The sequence below is a fragment of the Pelobates fuscus genome, chromosome 11, assembly GCF_036172605.1.
Source record: "Pelobates fuscus isolate aPelFus1 chromosome 11, aPelFus1.pri, whole genome shotgun sequence".
Taxonomy (NCBI): domain Eukaryota; kingdom Metazoa; phylum Chordata; class Amphibia; order Anura; family Pelobatidae; genus Pelobates; species Pelobates fuscus.
In genome coordinates, this window is record NC_086327.1 from 104506901 (window position 1) to 104526549 (window position 19649).

The following is a 19649-nucleotide window of genomic DNA, read 5'->3' on the forward strand; positions in this document are numbered from 1 at the left end:
GACCATATATTTTTGGGAAAGACATACTCACATTCAGTTCCTCTCTTCAAGGTATCTAAAGTTTCATAGCATGATGACCTCAGGTTTCTCTTTCGGAATTGGGACCTCAAATCTGTCTCGGAGGTTCAAAAAGAGAAGGAGCCCCTTATATAACCAGAACCTTATATCTGTGCTTCCCTACAGTGTAATGAAAATGGCAGAAGTATGCATTCATCTAGCCAGGCAGATCAGCAAAACTATCTCTAGTGATCAATAGGGTGACATATTTCATTTAGATCACCCTCATTTTAAACACTTGATTTGTAATATTGTTTAATACAAATAAATGGAAATAGCTTTTCAAGGGAGCACTAAACAACATCCAAGCACACATGGAACGGGAATCAACTCAGATAAAATGTACATCACATATTCAACTGTCATTTGTAGCATAGTTAAAAAAAAAAAAAAAAAAATATATATATATATATATATATATATATATATAATTACAATGTCAAAAAAACTTTTTAGCTAACCTTATTTTTCCAGAATTTATAATGCTAGTATTTTCAATTCTACCAGAATTAAGTAGATTTTAGATGAGATCAGTTCAATGTCATGCTTTCTGGAATAATTACATGTAAATTTCAAAACATGTTAAAAGAACACTCCAAGCACCATAACCACTACAGCGTGATTAAGTGGTTACGTTGCCAAAGGTGAAATGGTCTCCTCTCCAAATGTAAGTGGACAAACATTTTGTTAATAGTTCAACAGCTTACCAGTTTAATGAAAAGCCACAAATGAAATATCTAAGGGTGTTTAATTACGAGCACGGTACGCGGTACTTTCTAGGTAGTATCAAAATAGTCTGCATGCTTGTATGGGTCATAAAACTGCTCTGTCCCTTCCCATTCTCCTCATATGTCTTTTAATGCTACTTCAACCTTTCCTTTCACTCCCACTTAATTTTTTGCACTTTTCTCTTTTTCTTTTTTTAGCCTCCCCTTTACTGTCTCTCCCACTCATTGTCCCTTTTGATGACACTTAAAGTCATTTAAAGAGCATAATTTTAGTCCCTCTTGACTTCAAGTCATGTCCCAAGCTAGGGTTATCCAGCACTTCTTCAAAGGGGAAAGGCGGTTAAAATATCATGTTAAACCTCTCGGTGTTATCAAACTGTATGTGTGTGTGTATGTGAGTTTGTAGGGATCTGCAGTCAGCTGACTCTCTTTGTCAATGTGCAAACCCTACACAGCCATGTACAGCTCTGGAGAGCTAACATAAGTTCCATGGAAGAGCTTCTGGCTCTCGGAGGTGGAATTCTCACTGGATATGATTTTGTCAAGAAACTGACTAGTCAAGTCTTTAAATGTTTTCTTTATTTTAAGTCCTGTTTTGTTTTTAAATTGTTTAAAACATGGGTCGGCAGCAGGGCCAGATTAAGAGCCCAGTGGGCCTGGTGCTGACAATTATGATGGGGCCTAATAACAGAATCTTATCGAGCAAAAACACTTTAAAACAGTCATACCTCCCAAGCGTTGTGTATCTGATTGAGATGGTATTGGAGGGAAACTCATAGGATGCAACTATGAGAAAACACACACTATATGCTAATCTCTTTCTAATATGCTTTCATCTTTCAATTGAATATATACCCCCTAACAGCAGTGTCCAGTGAAGCAAGAAGTCAATGGGCAGTGTAAAAGGGTGGGCAACTGACGCGAATCACGTGACCAGAACTGCAAAAAGGGGCAAACATGCCTAAAAAGGGGGCATGTCTGTCCAAAGAATTGGAAAGCCAGCCTGGCATCAGTGTCCCTATGTATCACAGTGTCAATGTCGCCCAGTCCCCTAGTCTCCCAGAGTCTTAGTGTCCCCATTTCTCCCATTGTCCCCATGTCTCAGTGTGTCCTGTGTCACAGTGAGACATGGGGACACAGAGACCCGGGGGCACTGAGACACTTGGGGATACAGATATGGTGACACTGGGAGACATGGGGACACTGAGACATTTGGGGACACTGGGAGAAATGGGGACACAGACACTAGGGACACAGAGACATGGGGACAGAGACGCTGGGAGATATTGTCATGATCTTGTGCAGGTCAGATAGGAGACTTATGCCAGGGACTTCAGGTACTTTATTAGTGGTTTTAGACATATTATGAAACTTGAATAAAAACAGACTTTAGGCAATATGCCACCAAACAGGATACTTGCCACAGAACAGGTTACTTGCAAATAATAATGAATGTCTGTAATTTCCAGGTAACAAAGGCAGGCTGGTAACAGTGGAAGGCTGGTTACAGAGGCAGGCTGGTTTGAAGTATAGGTAAGGGTGGAGCAGGTTATTGTTAGGAGCAGGTTTGCAGGTAAGTCTTAAGCAGGTTCACAGGAGCCAGGATATGAAGTCTTTCAATAAGAACATTAACTTCAATGTAAAGGCCTTAAACCAGAGACTACAGGGTTAACCAACGTTCTAACAATCATTGCTGACACTAGGGACACAGACACTGGGAGACTAGGGGACACTGGGAGACATGGGGACAAAGAGACACTAGAGACACTGGCTGGGAGACATGGAGACATTGTGTCCCTAGTGTCTCCGCGTCCCAATGTGTATCCCAATGTCCCTATGTCTCACAGCATCCCAATGTGTCTCAGCATCCCCATGTCTCACAGTGTCCCCTAGTGTCTCAGTGTCCCCATGTTTCCCAGTGTCCCCAGGTCTCCCAGTGTCCCCTAGTGTCTCAGTGTCCCCATGTGTCTCTTAGTGTCTCAATGTCTCCCTGCTGCCTTTCCCCTCATCCCTCACTTCCCTGAGCTGTAGGCTGTTTCTGTAGGCTGGGAGCTGCTGTCTAGACTCTCTGTGCTCTGTAGCTGCTCCCCCGTGGATTAGTGAGTAGAAAGAGGAAGGGAGGGATATGCTGTAACTTCCTATTCCTGCCTCTCTCCACACACAGTGACCCCTACTGGCTGCTGCTGGTATTGCAGAGTAATCTCTGTTTATACTGATAAAAATATCTGCATTTGTATTGCCAGTATTACTGCAATACCGGCACGGCCAGGCAGCCCAAAATACCGTCTGTGCTGGTAAAATACCAGTCAGATGGCAGACCTAAGAGTAGTGTATAAAAAAAAAAAAAAAAAAGTTTTTTAAAAAAAAGTAAAAAAAAATGTTTTGTATTTTTTTTTTTTTTTAAATGGGCCTATTCCATGGGCCTGGGCCTGGAGCTGCAGCTCCATCAGCCCCTATGTTAATCTGGCCCTGGTTGGCAGGCAGGAGAGGTGCTGCACAGCTGAAAGGGGAGATGCGAGGATCTTCCTCACCAGCCCATTCTTCTGCCGGAGGGCAGACATGGAAGATTTCTTCAGCAGGCTCTGCACTTGCTCTTCTTCGCAGGCCAGGCTGCTTGTTACCCCACCCCTCCCCCCTTTCCCTGCCGGGTACGGATGGTTCTTCCACAGTGCACCAGGGATCAGGATCCCCCCTATTCCAGACCATAATCAACCTCTGGGAGCGGATAATAAGCTTGTTTAGTTTTATTTTTTGTATGTTTAATTAAAAAATTTTTTATTTTTTTAATTTCTTTAATACACTTCAGCCACAATCCCCATACTAAAGCCTTTCCCCCCCACTATAGTCCCTATCCCCCAACAAAATATACACTATCCCCCCACTACAGCTTATATACCCCCACTATAGACACTATCCTCCATTTCACAGATCATATAACCCCTAGTACAGACCGTTTCCAACCACTTTAGCCCCTATCCCCCCACTACAGCCCCTACACTATAGCCTCTACTCTCCTACTATACCGTCTATCCCCCAGTACAGCCACCTTACAAACACTACAGCCCCTAAAACTCCCATTACAGCCTTTTTCTCCCCCTCAACAGCCTGTCTCCAGCCCAAGCACACTATAGCCCCAATCCACATGCGTGCATGCGCACACACACACACACTCTACATCCCCAATTTTCTTCCCAAACACACCCTTCTGCCCCGTATCCCCTGAAACACACTGTAAAGCCCCTATCCTCAACAACACAACACAAACATACTATATATCCTAATATTTCAGGAAAATTTAAAAATAAATGGTGCCACAGTAATACCCAAAGACCAGTGCAGCTCAAGTTCACCCAAGTGTTATGCCAAAAAAACACATACATACATAAAATCTTGAAAACAATAGGGTGATAGCGCACAGTTGGTAAGTGTATTTCACACTGGCAGAGGTAGACAGGATAAAACCTATTGATAAAAACATAAAAGCAACATAGAGCAGACTGTACAAAAGTGGTATCCGTGTAATAAATATAGAGGACACATATTCAAGAGCCCTTCAAGTCGGCTCTGAACTCAGTAGGTATAGTAAAACCAATCAACGTATTGCTGTGTAACTGGTTCTAAAGATTTTTTCCTTAGATGAAGATCAGGAACCATAAATTAAATAAGTAATATACTTTATTACAAAATAAACAAACACAACATACTTCGTGGTAAAAAAAAAAACCTCTTAAGCACAACGCGTTTCGACCGTAGCTGGTCTTTCTCAGGTACATATGCTTAAAGGGACACTATAGTCACCAGTGCAACTACATGTATACATCTAGCCCCCCTGGGCCCCCTCATGCCTCCATAAACATAGTAAAAATCTTACTGTATTCAAGCCAGAAGCTGTAAATCTGCATGCTGTTAGACTCAAGCAGTCTGCTGACATGTGATAGCCTGATCCAACCACAGTGCTACCCCATAGGATTGGCTGAGACTGACAAGGAGGCAGATCAGGTGCAGAGCCAGCATGATTCAAAAACAGCCCTGGCCAATCAGCATTTCCTCATAGAGATGAATTGAATCAATGAATCTCTATGAGGAAAGTTCAGTGTCTGCATGCAGTGGGAGGAGATACTGAATCACAGGATGCGCGTGCACAGCAGATCTCCATCAACTCAGAAGTCCCTCTGGTTCACTCTGAATGACTGCAACTGGATGTGTTCCTAGCTTTCAATGTAAACACTTCTCAGAAAATACAGTGTTACACGAGAATGGCTGCAGGGTGCTATAGTTCTCACCTGAACAACCTCATTAAGTTGTAGTTGTTCAGGTGACTATAGTGTTCCTTTAACCCCTTAAGGACACATGACGTGTGTGACATGTCATGATTCCCTTTTATTCCAGAAGTTTGGTCCTTAAGGGGTTAAGAGTTTTTTTTTTTTTTTTTTACCACTAAGTATATTGTATTTGTTCATTTTGTAATAAAGTATATTACTTATTTAATTTATGGTTCCTCATCTTCATTTGAGGAATAAATCATTGGGACCAGCTACACAGCATATGCACCTGAGGAAGACCAGCTACGGTCAAAACGCGTTGTGCTTAAGAGTTTTTTTTTTTTACCACTAAGTATATTGTGTTTGTTAAAGTATATTTATGGCCATTAAATAGCCATTAAGGAAAATGTAAGCTCATCTGCCAATTCAAGGCAAACCTCTTGGGCGAGTCCTACATTAACAATTCACCTTGCTGCTTTCAGCTCCTGTGAGCATTCAAAGTAAATTTAACATTTTAGACCAAGGTAGCCAAACACACAGCATAGCTGTAGCATAGCTGAATTAGTTACATTTTCTAATTTGGATATTTTGGCCTTAAATTTGAAATTCACTTTAGTGAAGAACCTTGATCTCTTATGAGACATGAATGGGTATTCTTTTAAAGGCTTAGTGTGACAGAAGCTCCCATGTCAGGGCCTTTTGGAGAAGTTTGAAAGCCAGCTTCCTACCTACAGACTTTGGACCTGGTCCTAGGAGTCCCTCAAAGGTGTTTAATAGCAGCAATCAATGTACAAACAATTCATTGTTACTTTGGAACCCTGCAGTGCTTTCTACTGGTTGAATGGAAGTGTGTGCATTTACATAATGCAGGTATGCAAATGAGGGCAATCAAACACGTGGTTAAATCCATATATTGCTTGTAATTGTGTTTCAAAGTGTTTTTTGTATTATATAGCTTGGGTATTCATTTTAATTGCTCATTTGTTAATGTTCTATGTTTGTATTTTAAATGTTTGTCACCACATGCTTAAGGGCTAGTTCCCCAAAGATTAGACCTTGCCCCCCCCCCCAAAAAAAAATAATCAGAGTATGTTAGTCCTTTTTGCAAATGTGTGTCCTGTGTGGATTTTCAGGAATCCCAGTAACAGGGTCTTCGGACCAGTTAGCTGGCTGCACGATCACTCTAGTCGGGGTCAAACCAAAAAGAGAGCTAGGCCTGAGAGTCGCAAGTGTCTTTATGAAGATAGGAGCTATCATATTGCAGGCAGGCTACAGCGGAATAGGCAGAGCAGACGAAACCTGCCTGGAAGGAAAGAGCTCCAAGGAGAAGCTCTCTGGAAGCGGAACTCTGCCAGGGTACCTGCAAGCGTCTAGGAAGCGGACTGGGCGGTAGTTCTCTGTCGGACTACAGGAGCTGCGCCACACTTAGTTATATATTTAATTTGGCTGTAAAAAGAACGTCTGTAAATAACAGTTCTCTGCTCTCCTCCTTGCCTGATATTTAGCAGCATTTTCGTTGTAAAAGTTGTAGTTTTTAGTACAGAGCGATAGTAGTAGAGTGATGGTGGACTTTTATAGTCCCCCTGCCCAATGCAGAGGGACTAAATGTAATGGGGAGGGGGGTTCTCGATGGCACTGCAAGGGAAGATAAGTAGTGTTTGTGCACTAGTTCAATTCCGTATACACATGGTTCAGGGAAAGGGGGGTTATTAATTAATATGCACAAACTCACCCAGAAAAGTGAAAACCTTTTCTCAATCTGCTTTATTACTAGAGACCCTATAAGAGTATGTGCTGGCCTGGAGAGGGCATACCTTTTTCGTACACATGGACAAGTGCAAAATGTGCATTTACATCCTGCTTATACTAAAACAGAAAAACATCTTGCACAGTTGCATTAGTGGTTTCGCTACTTTGACTTTCTAAATGACTTGCACGCACTTATAGAGGAAACTGCCAATATGAGTACGTATCGCAGGTAAGAATTACGGAGCTTCTCAGCAAAAATTACTGAATTATTGGTCATCTGTAAACAAGTATGCAAATGCTTAATACCTTTAGTTGCACAGATGTTAAAGTTGCAAAAGCTGGGCCTAAACCCTGGTCAGAAATTTGTATGTATTGTAAAAAGTAGGTGCCATTTAATTTCTACTAAATATAAGGTATTAAATGTCGCTTCTAGAAAAGCAAAGTTTAAATTGTGTCTAGTCCTCTTTTTGCAGATGGCCATAAGGATACCTCACTCCAATTGCGTGCGTGCACACACACACGCAATGCTTGAAGGTCAAATGTCATGACTGCTTTCTAGGAGACATTACATAGACAACCAGAACACTTTGCAGGCTGCATCAACTGCCTGTAAACCCCAGTACAGTAGAGATGCTTGGGGAAACTTTACTTAGTTTATATAGGCATTATGCCCACATACACAGTCATTGTCCTATATGCTAGAGGTGTCTTTAACCCCTTAAGGACCAAACTTCTGGAATAAAAGGGAATCATGACATGTCACACATGCCATGTGTCCTTAAGGGGTTAAGAAGCTACATACTTTAAATTCCTGAGGTTCTTTAGAAAGCAATACTTAGGATATTTTGCCCCGCCAGGCTCCAAGGTGGTGTGGTGCTGCCTGCGTGTCAGAAGCCTTGGCAGTAGTCATTCATTGGCGGAGAGTGTCAGCTGACTACTCTCAGCCAATGAATGGCACACTGTGCAATGAAAGTTGCAAAGAAAAAAACAGTCCAATAATGCCGACAGAGGTGGAATATTTAATACCGAAACTCTGCGCATCCAGACTCCATGATAACTTTAAATCAATTCAGTGGTCATGGTGTTTGGAGTAACCCTTTAAATACTGTTCCTTGACTAAAGGTAGCATGCTATTAACAAGCAAAACAAAAATGTAATCAGTTTTGGATTCTTTATTGTTACAGACATCACTTTGACATTTATAACACAACAGGTAACATGAGCTGGTACAAACAGAATACATGTGTCACTGGATTCAATATTAAATAATTATTGCTGGCTTCTTTTTGAAATATAAGCCACAGCATATGGTACATTTACTAACTGAGATTATTTGTAAAAAGCCCAGGAAACTTGAAATACAGCCTTAATACTAGAGTTAAATGGCAGCTAGCAGGGCACTGTTGGTAACTGAGAACACTGAAATAAACAACATGGATAATTAGTGGAGGACATTTTTTACCAGACAGAGAGCTCAATGAGAATGTGTGGCATTCACGTCATTGTGTGAGTTACTTAGCGATACCGCAAAGAGGGAGATATAACATTATGCAATAAAAAAATGTGTTTCACCACAACTGACACTATGCAACACTGGTTCTACCAATCCTAGGGCAGTAGTACAACATATCAGTTACAGCCTGCTCAAGAATAGTGCAAATTACACTTCTGGGCAGCAGACTATATTCTGTTGCTGTCCTTAATTTTAAACAGGAACAAACAACTTAGATAGAAATAAACGGTCTCCCCATCACTACAGCTCTTCTCCCAGCATATCAGTAATGGGAGATGAGCTGAATTAAGGACATGGGCAGGTATTTGCATAGGAATATAATACCCACTAATATCAGGCAGGCTCGGTTTCCCAGCAATATTGTAACCCCTAAAGAATTCATGTAATAGAAATGATACACAGCAATGACTTATATTTCCTGGAAAAAGGACATCTAGATGTTCACTCTACCTTAAATGATGTGATGTCTCCAGAGCCTCTTAATGTTATTATATTCCCATACTACACACTTCACAGTTCTTTATTTTAAATGCATGTGTATATGATCCCCCATAAAGCAGATAAGTATTTGATATAACTGGTGTTATTTATATACATCTTGGAATAACCATCTACAACCTGAATAATCCAGCGGACACACTCCATTGGTTTCCACATTCGTAAGTCTGCTATTGTTTATTTTAGAAAAAGCAGGTTGTACCGAAAAGCGATATTGAGCACCAGGACCTAGTTCTCTGTTTTGAAGCTCCGAGCTCTCTGTAGATCAATTACCAGTGAATTAGTCCAATTTTACATTCTGAAAGCTGGTTTTCCTTGATGTAGGCAACTGGATACAATCTTCTTCAAATAAACAATTGCTCCAGCATGTCATCTCACCATAGAAAGATCAACAGAAATCTGTATGGCCATCTCATAAATAAATAATTGGAGAAGGGGTTGGAAAATACACACGTATAGACTTTTATCAATCACAAAAATAGCTTCTACGTTGGATCAATTCTAGCAATGTCTTAAAACGGGTTTTGCTTTCACAGACACAAATGTTACAATTCTTTATATTTTTATTAATATAAATGATATATTACACATTTATAAAAAACAAACAAAAAAGAAAAAACCTCAAAACACAGATCCCCAAAGAACTCAAACATATAAACAATTACCATCTAATCAGCCCTAATAATTTGATTTAGAAATGTCAACTCTTATCAGATCTTAAAATAAAACGAGATTTTCACATTACAATCGTATAGTCGACTAATAGACTACGCTGAAATCCATTCTTGTTTTCCTTAACAGGAATCTGAGATTATGATTTTCAACACAAGTAAATATAATATTGGTATTTTATTGTTGCTCAACTTAAGCACCCCCCCCCCCACCCCCCACAGTCTGCTGTAAGACTTCCCTTTTGGATTTACCCTGTAAGGGAAATATTTAGTGCTTTTCCCGTTTCCTTTACAGAACCCCCGAAAAAAACAAACTGGTCAAAAAAAAAACAAAAAACGATTTTAGTTTCACTTGCGTAACTTAGTACACTTCCTAGATAAAACAAAATATTAAAAATAAAATAAAAAAAAAAAAATATATATATATACACACACATATATATATATATATATATATATATATATTTATATTCACCCTCATTACAATTTTAGATTTATTTTGTATTTGAAAATAACACATTTAGAATATTATGTGACTTTTTTTGTATAATCTGTTGGACATTAATGCACATTAAATATTAAAATGTACCCCGAAACCACAGTGTATTTTCCACAAATAATGTAACTCCCCAATGTAGATAAAACATAAGCCAGTCTGTAAATGTCATGGACTCCGTTTTATATTCTGCAGAATCCACTTGGTGTCCCAACAAAGCTGTGTCAAATGTATAAATAAGCAAATTTCCCCACCAAGAACAACCAGAGAATGCTAGCAGAAGACACATTATATGGACGGCTCTTTAAATGTCAGGCCTCTGATGCATTACAGCTCTACTATAGCAAAGGGGAATAGCAGAGAGGTGACCTGCAGGTGCTCTACATCATCAATAAAATAGGGTGGTGAAAAATGACTGAAGCAACCAAAAGCCATTACGTATGTGCAAATTCTGCCATGGAAATGATTTGCATGTGGCAGGGAAGGCGATCACCCCACCCAATACTGCACACTAAAAACACACATGGGTAGTAGCAGCAAAACTGGCGTTCCTCCTCTTCCCGTTAAACTACAAGACTGATCTTTTACCCATGAAATTACCAAGACCTCCTTCATTTAAAGGGGAAGAGGAGCCATCTTAAATAAGAACAGGGCAGGGGGAGACTCAGAACTCCTCGTGTACATTGCGGGCATAGTCCATCAGCTTACTGCCGGTAAAGTACTCGCTATACTTCATGATTTCTGCTTTTCCTAAGTGGTGGTCCTGGTTCTCATCTGCGACGGCAATCATTTGTTTAGCTTCATTGAGAGCATTGTATTCATTCATGGGATCCATGTATTCCTACAAAACACAGAATTAAATTAACATTCTAGAATACTTGTACTGAGATATTTCTCATTCACACACCATAATCTTAAACATAAAGCCCTTTACCCGAAGCGTATATACAGAATATAGTGCTATCTGGACTTACATTTGAAACATTTCTGTATTTTTCAACAATGAAAGAAAAAAAAAAATCACTCCTAAACACAATTTAGAAAATTATTCATCTTTCCAGCCACGCTATTCAGACATTATTACGACACAAATTGTCTTACTTCCAGCTCTTCCATTGTGACAATTCCATTGTGATCTGCATCAATAACGTCTTCAAATTCCTTTTTTCTGTCTCGTACCCAGTCATCATCGATATCTTGGGCTTGCTGGTTTTCAACAGTGCCAACAGGCAGAGAGATGAACTCTGAGAGGGTGAGTTTTTTGTCGCCATCTTGATCTACAGAAAAAAAAAATAATAATAAATAAATAAATAAATAACAAAAAAGGTGTCTAAAGAGCAAGACCGTATTTTCACACCTTGGAAAAAGAAAGGTATGCATAGGCAATTTCAAATAGATAACTAAAGTTAAAGGGACAATAAGTATTATAACCACTCCCCATCGGCTATAATCGCTGTCCAGGTTGAACAAAATTTCACATTGATAATATAGAAGTGAAATCTCTAGAGTGGCGGAAGAAAGGGTGGATTTAGAGTTACCAAGGAGAGGCCAATTCAGAGGATAGTGCCCACAGACTCATTGCACCATAACCACTATGCTTAGAAGTAGTGATTATGTTGTACAGAGTGCTCCCATAAAAGAATTTACATAGATAGTTTTCATAACTATTTACAAAATATGTTAATTATGGGACTATTCTCCTGGATTCAAAATTTGATGCATACCTTGTCCTATCCAAATACATCTATGAAAAACATCTAATGCCTATTTTATACTTTGTTGACAGAAATGCTGCAGTCTCAAAACTACAAAGCAAGACAGGAGCAGCCGATATGCCTAAAAAAAAGAAATAATTACACGAGACACTTTACTTGGGAGTGTTGGATGCATTCACCTGCATTAAATGGAACCTCCGGGCACCATTGCATCGTAATTCTGATTACATTTTTAGGGTGCTAAAATTGTTCCTTTAGTAACGGTCAATCATTGTGGACAAGTCATTCACAAACCTCAGGCAAGTATCTACGTTTGTTGCAAATTATTTCACCAGCACATTGTAAAAATTAAAGCTGACTTTGTGATCTACGTGTTTTGTGGAGGACAGACACGCGTTACTACATAGATACTTTCAATACCAATAATAATGAAACCAGCAGAAAGGGATCACGCATGCAAATTGCTAACCTGAGTAAAGGAACTACACTGCCCCATTAATTATAGCCCCGATACTAACTGCACCCTGCATGGTAGTATTTAAATAAATGCCACCCTGGTACATTGGAGACCTGGCGTAATGCTCTCTAGTCAGCTCTACAGAGCTCAACCTGTGCATGTAGACAGTAACTGTAATCTACAAATCGTGCAGAGACAGGTATTTTTAAATAAAGTCATCTTGTATTCTCACCATTAATGTGAACCCTTTTCAGTATAGATTGTAATAAAAAGGGCAGGATTCACCACTAATTTCTTTAATACGTGCATTTTTTACTCTGACAAAGAGCTTTTATGCGGCTGGTGTACAAGTGAACCTGAAAATAACAGTTGCTTTAAGACTGATAATATTTTAACTACCCCAACTGCCAGTCAATATATGACGCGACTTTATTAGCTGAAGATTGTGAAGATTCCATCCTGTATTTTATGCAGTTGGCACAGAGATACATTTACAGCTAAGGAGTTGTGGTGGGATGAGCACATTTCTGTAGGGAACCACAATTTGTAAGACAAATGCCAGAATGTAATGAATAAACCCAAACCACTTAAATCATGCTAAAGTGTTTTGGTGCTTATGGTGTCCTTTTAAGCATTCTGTGAAATCTGGAGTTGTGACTGTGCACATGCTTGGTCGGCTGCTTGAGTGATTACAAAAAAAAACAAAAAAAAAAAACTTATGGTGCTGTGTAAAGGCTGACTCTAACCACATGGCTGTTCACTTAGCCAGCAGTTCCACACATCGGGTCCGATAAATGGAAGTTCTGCTGGGGTTTAAGTGAGAAGACCAGATTTCACAGACCAGAATAAAATGCTCCCGATTGAAAAAGACTCCTACTGGTCTAAGACGGGCTGCCTGGGGTTCCTGATTGCCTATGGATCTGCCGTAGTGGTAGTAAAAGTATATTTTATTTGCAGATTTTTAATGGGGTATCTATATAATGTATTATAAATGAGCGTCACTTCCATCATACAGCATTTATATTGTCAAGATGCATCATTCATTCAAACCAGTACTAGGGCAGGATTACAACTTCAGGTAAGATATAACATGAAGTTACAAGTAATACAATTAGTATAAATAATACAAAATAAAATGACAAGAAGCTTCTGGTTTTTCTATTAAAGGGACACTGTAGGCACCCAGACCATTTCAGCTCATTAAGGGAACACAGGGGGAGCGATAGTGCCAGGAATACAGCTTTGTATTACTGGCAATAAAGTATCCCTTTTAATTTACTGCTAGTCTTGCTATTTAATAAATTCAAGGTGGTACAATATAAACAAGCCAGAGATACATGGCTCTTAAAATGAACAGCTGAGTGGAAATACCACCGTAAATGTAATATGGTTATGGGGAAATTTATATGCAGGTTTTGTCAGCACTTTTTTTTTTTTAACAAGTTCCTGTTTTTCTAAGATAATCTCATCGCTAGATAGCAGAGGAAGGGTGCAGCGGCACAGGTCATACGAGCAGGTATCAGGAAAAAAAAAAAAGAAGCAAAGTCAGTCTTTTTTTGCACAGTTTAAATACAGCATAAATAGATGTTTTTTTCTGAGCAGAGTTGCACGAAAACTTTCAGTAAGATGATTCAATAAAAATGTTCAGTGCTGCCGAGTTAGCAATGCTAGGAGCCATGTACTCTGCGAATTATCAAAGCAATATCTGATGTGGGTATTTTCCAGAAGCATTAATAATAGTAAAAGATGAAGATGATGTTTAGGCTTACTATCTTTATTTTAATAGAAATAGGATTATGTAACCGTTTATTATACGAGAAATGCCTCCTCCACAATATTACCAAGATAGCTGCAGGGCAGCCAAATTCATAAACCTGGCCATTAAAAGACTACTAAACAAACAGAACAGAGCTACTAAATGTGCAATATAGAATACAGAATATAGAATATTTTTTGAACACATGACACCATACCTACTTGCTGTAGGCATAGAGAGGGTGCAAATGCATTCAAGGCATGGACTCTGACCTCACTTTCTTCTGCCATAAACTTCATTAAATAAATCTGTTAAGTCCGAGAATTCAACTTGTGATTTGCCACGGTACATTTAAGAAATCTAAAATCCCAAATCACAGTCAACTGGTTGTTTATCCAAGGAGAAATCTGATTGGCATTATGGAGTCAAGAAGGATTTTTGTTCCCTTTTTTGTGGCATTACTGGAAATGGCTACAATTAGGGATTTTAGCCTTCTTTTGGATCAACAGCATAAAATAATGGGTTTTAGTCGTTTTGCAACTTAGGCAACTATGTAACCCTCAATCTGCATTATTAGCCTGCGATACAGTTGCATAATTTCTCCACCTGTGAGAACACCAATTCACTCAGCTCGAGCTATAGGCAGGTTCCTGTGTGACACCAATTCTAGAATCCCAAGATGCAGGGCAACAGGAGAGAGGGGAAAAATGTCACCAAAATATTCTCAGCAGAATTCTGTCAACACTAACCTTCCAAGGAACTGTCGACAGTCACAGAAGAAAGTATCCCAAGCAACGTGTCACCCTGACTATCTTTGTCTAATTTGCTTAATAAGGTCTGTAGTACCCTTCTTTAAAAACGACCCTAGCTTGTATTTATTACGTAATTCATTTTTTTCTTCTACAATGTGATTTTTGCAAACATATAACCTTATCTGCATAATAATCCCATTTACTTATGATGAACACGTTCTGCTCACCTAGATCCCTCACAATCTCTTTCACCATGAACTTGAGCATGCCTCGGCTGTGTTCAGGGTGCAGAAAAGACATGAACTCTTCTTCAGTTAGCAGCTGATCAGCAGGAGGGTTGTCTGCCTGAAACCAGCGGTCTTTCAGATTATCTAGAACTTCTTGTGCTGTAAAATTGAACAGGTAGTTTAAATTAACAAGTGAAATGCAGAAAGATGTTGATCATGTAGAGATTTATAAATAGCCAAGTTTAAAAGATAAAAGGCAGGTAGAGTTTGAATCAAAGTAGATTTCTGAACAAGCAAGTTAACACAGTACAAGTATTCTTCATATAGTCTCTGTATTCAATGAAAAGAAAGTATGCCATAAGAAACACCATTTTTTATGACCAGGTGGAAGATGATGGTCCCAGATGTAAGGAACATTTTGTGAAAGCATGCAAAGAATGGTTAATTAATACATGTTCCTGTACTATGGAAGTAGGTTCACCGAAGGCCCATGTCAACAGAGGCAGAATAAAAAATACATATTTTTATGTAAAAAATAAAGTAACAGTTTTTTTAACAAAAAACAAAACCATATTTTCTTTCACCCTATTAGCGACCTATGAAATTATAATTCTGTTATTAAACCCCCCCCCAAAAAACCAGCCATTTGGAAAGCTGAACACAATTAAATGTGACAGGTGGTCCATTATATACTGGAGTAGTCAACATGCTCACCATTTAGTAAAGCTAAATGAATTAAAATCTGAAAAAAATATATCATATATAAAGAACATTTTTGTTTTCTCCAGGTTATTTTTCAAATACAATTTGGATTAAAATGATTACATATTCTTACACTGTACTCTACGCAATAGTTACAGCGACACTAATGCTAGATGGAAATAATATTAAAGGAACACTTTAAACCCCATAAACCTTACAGCGTGCTATGAAGGTATGGAGCAAGGAGCGTGCTGGAGCCACCTGCCACTTCCCCCCCAGGGCAAATAGTACTAGTTTAGATTGGTTTAAATTCTTAGCTGGAGTATGCCAGGTACAGCTCTGCACCTCCACTACTATATGGTGTGTGTATAGTGGGTGTAGAATTAGAATGTGTGTAAGTGGATGCAGAGTACGTGTGTAATGGATGCAGTGTGTATAGTGGATGCCAATTTTACATTTGTGTAATGGATGTAATGTTGTGTTGTGTTTATTAGATACAGTGTGCGCAAAGTGGGTGTTTGTGTAGTGGATGTAGCGTGTGTATAGTGAATACAGTGTGTGTGTAGTGGATGCAGAGCGTGTGTGTATGTGTATGTATTGGATGCAGTTTCTGTGTATAGTGAATGCAGAGTGTGTGTGTATGTGTATGTATTTGATGCAGTTTCTGTGTATAGTGAATGCAGAGTATTTGAATGTGTGGTGGGTGCTGTGTGTGTGTGTGTATATATATAGTGAAAGCAGAGTGCACGCTAGTGCAGTGAAAGCAAGGTGCGTGCGTCAGTGTAGTGAATGCAGAGTGCGTGTGTCAGTGTAGTGAATGCAGAGTGCGTGTGTCAGTGTAGTGAATGCAGAGAGCGTGTGTTAGTGTAGTGAATGCAGATTGTGGTGTTTGTTTGATTTTTACTATTGTATGCAGTTTGTGTAAATGTTGTGTAAACTAGGGCCTGCAATGTGCAGGGTAAAAAAGGAGAATTTATTTTCACATTTATTTGAATAAAATTGTATTCCCCCCTCCCTGCTTCTTACCTCTGTCCAGGGAGGGGGGAGGTTCCATTCCCTGGTGGTCCGGTGGAATGGTGGGGCCCCCAGCTACTGGTTACTGCAGAGGGGGCCCAGTACAGCTCCTCTACAACTTTTGCGAGAATGGCTTGGGTGCCACGTGTAACAGCCACGGGTCTTGCGAGAGTTAGAGAGGAGCTGTACTGTGGGTACAAACAACAATTTTGAATAGAAGAAAATATTCTATGTTTTGGTTTGAGGCTTTAGATTATGAAGCATGGGACAATTCCCACCTACTCAAAAGGACAAAACATCAAAATAACACAAGTAGTCATTCGCTTCTGAATGCCACATACTTCATAAAAACCATCCCTGCAAAAATGTATATAAAATTATTTGCTTTTGTGACTATAATATTCAACTAATAATCCCCTGAATAGAATTATGATTCATGAATAGAATTATGAATTGGCCTGCAGACCCCCACCAAAATATGTAGATATAATAAATTAATGTATTGGTAAAACAGACAGTTCCTGTAGATTTCTCCACTTTTAGAACCTATACGTAGAGCCCTCATTATTCAATAATTACCAATGTCCAGGTACTAAATAAACGCAGAATTAATTTATTATTGCCACAAAAACGATGAGAGGGAACTTACTTTCTTCATCGATCTTCAGCTCTTCGTTATTCTTTACCTTGTCTGCCACCTCTTGTTCATTAAACCCCTTGCTGGCCAAAAACTTGATCTTGTATTCATCCCATGACACGTGCCCTGGAGAACAACAGAAAAGTCTGGTTTAATGCTTGTTGAACAGAAATTCAACCCATGTTGAGTGTGCCACAGACCTTCAGTGCTTATAGTGACAGGCCACATTTAAGCCTGTCTAATAGCTTGAACTTGAAATCTTGAGCCCTGACCAAGTATAACCTTTTGTTGCATTCTTATATTTGATTGTATGTAATGTATAGTTAATTGATAGTATTTTGGCACTGCAATAAAAACAACTGCCCGACAACCAAATGATATGCAAAGCGCCCCACAATGCCGATCATGCATGTGAATCCTTGTAGTAGTTCAGGGGTAGGCAACCTTTGACACTCCAGATGTTGTGGACTACATCTCCCATATCGCTCTTCAAGCCATATTGCTGGCAAAGCATTAGGGGAGATGCAGTCCACAACAACTGGAGTGCCATGGTTACCTACACTGGAATATGGAAAGCGGTTGCATGAATTGAAGGTGCTGCAAAAGGAAGTGCATCTTCTCCTGACCACCATGTTTGCACTATTCACAGTAAAGACAAAATATTTGTGGCAGACACTAATAAAGGTCAAAAAATGGTTTGTGAAGAAACTTCTCATCTATATATTTGCTAGCAATTTGCCAGCGCAATGTGATCATGATGTATTCTCTGTAGAGTGACATCAGGCCACGAGACAAATGAACTTTAAGGAGAATTAAAAATATTTTGCACCTTTAATGTGTTCTGTGTAAATTAAATGATAGAGATCCCCCAAATCCATCTGAAAGGATAACTATAGTCACTATAACCACTACAGCTTAATGTAGCGGTTCTGGTCTCTATTGCCTGGGCCTGCAGCTATTTCAATGTAAATGCTGCCATTTCAGAGAAAAGACTGTGTTTACATTGCTGCCTAGTAACACCTTTAGTGACAATCACTCAGACGGCCGCTAAAGGTGATTCTTAGTCCAGTTCTGCATTGTGTGCAGCACCTACGTTCAGCGCGTCCACGCCTTGAATGGAGATGCTGAAGTTACCCATAGACATGCATTGATTTAATGTCTATCTATGAGGAGATGCCGATTTGCACAGCGTCTTGCTGTGCATGCATAATAGCCTCCCAATGCTTTCTATGGGAAAGCATTGGATTGGCTGAGATCATCACGATTGATGATCTCATCTATGGAGGCAGGGCCAGCCATGGCAAGATCGGTGTGGTGTCGGAGAAAAAGAGAGTTAAAATTACTGATAACGGACAGGGCTGGGCACTTAAAAAGCCACTTCTAGACAGTATCACAGATACATGTTTGTTTTCCTTACACTATAGTGTTCCTTTAACCCCTTAAGGACCAAACTTCTGGAATAAAAGGGAATCATGACATGTCACACATGTCATGTGTCCTTAAGGGGTTAATTATGTGGTTTTGGTCCATACATCCTGCCCCTTTTTATGAGCCACTGGGAAATACTGCCATGTCTAAGACTTTGTCAGAGAGCATGCCATTTGACACTAAACACGTCAATACTTATCATAGAAGTATTGGACTCAAAGCTTCTAGACTAGAAGAATGTGATTGGCAGAGAGCTGTGATAGTTGAATGCTTGTTCTATGACCCCCAATGCTTCTCTATGAGAATCATTGGGTTTCAAAAACGTCATCATAAATGATGACTTGATCAGAGCTCTAGCTGCTGCACCAAAGAGATTATCCCAGCTTTGAATTACACAGGCATTTTAAGTTTTTATTCAATTTTTTTTTAAACAAGTGGAGGTTCCAGTAGTCTAAACACACATAATAAACATTTGAATGTAATGTTAGCGCAATCATTTAAGGTGACAAAACACTCAGTCCTTTTTGCAGTATTTGCACGCTTGTTTCCCAAGACACATTTCTTGTGGAAATACTGCTAAAGAACTTGAACAAACTGGTCAATTATAATGATTGCTAGCACCATCAAATCTTTTCAGACAGGCTATTGCCGTGCTCCTCAAGGCACACCGAATAGCCAAGGATTTAGGGATTACGCAGGCAAGTCTAAGGTGTTTAGAAAAAGGTATAAAAACACCATAATAGTCTAAAGGTGTTTATTTATTTGATTTTTTACAACTTAGATACCCCCGGCTTATCCCAAAATTCTGAACTGTGAGGTTTGCCTTGACGAGAGGGTTGAGGAGCATTGGGTTATAAAAGAGGTAATGCACATATCGAGAAACTATATAATATCTTTCACAATTCACATGCTGATATATATATGTTTTTGCTATGGTTTCCACAAAATCACGACAATTAATAATATTATTGAAGTACTAAAAATGAA

The 19649-nt window shown here is 39.3% G+C and overlaps 1 protein-coding gene across 3 annotated transcripts in view; it reads right to left on the reverse strand.

The window, feature by feature from the left end:
• Nucleotides 1-9957: 9957 nt before the first annotated feature.
• The window catches only part of SDF4 (stromal cell derived factor 4), a 125980-nt gene continuing 116288 nt past the window's right edge, over nt 9958-19649 (reverse strand). For all 3 annotated transcript variants that reach the window (XM_063436866.1, XM_063436865.1, XM_063436864.1), the window contains exons 4-7: nt 17247-17360; nt 14882-15040; nt 11076-11251; nt 9958-10815 (exon numbers count right to left, since the gene is read on the reverse strand). In XM_063436866.1, coding sequence (XP_063292936.1) covers nt 10639-10815; nt 11076-11251; nt 14882-15040; nt 17247-17360 — 626 coding nt within the window. In that variant the 3' untranslated portion in view covers nt 9958-10638. The remainder of the gene's footprint in view (nt 10816-11075; nt 11252-14881; nt 15041-17246; nt 17361-19649) is intronic.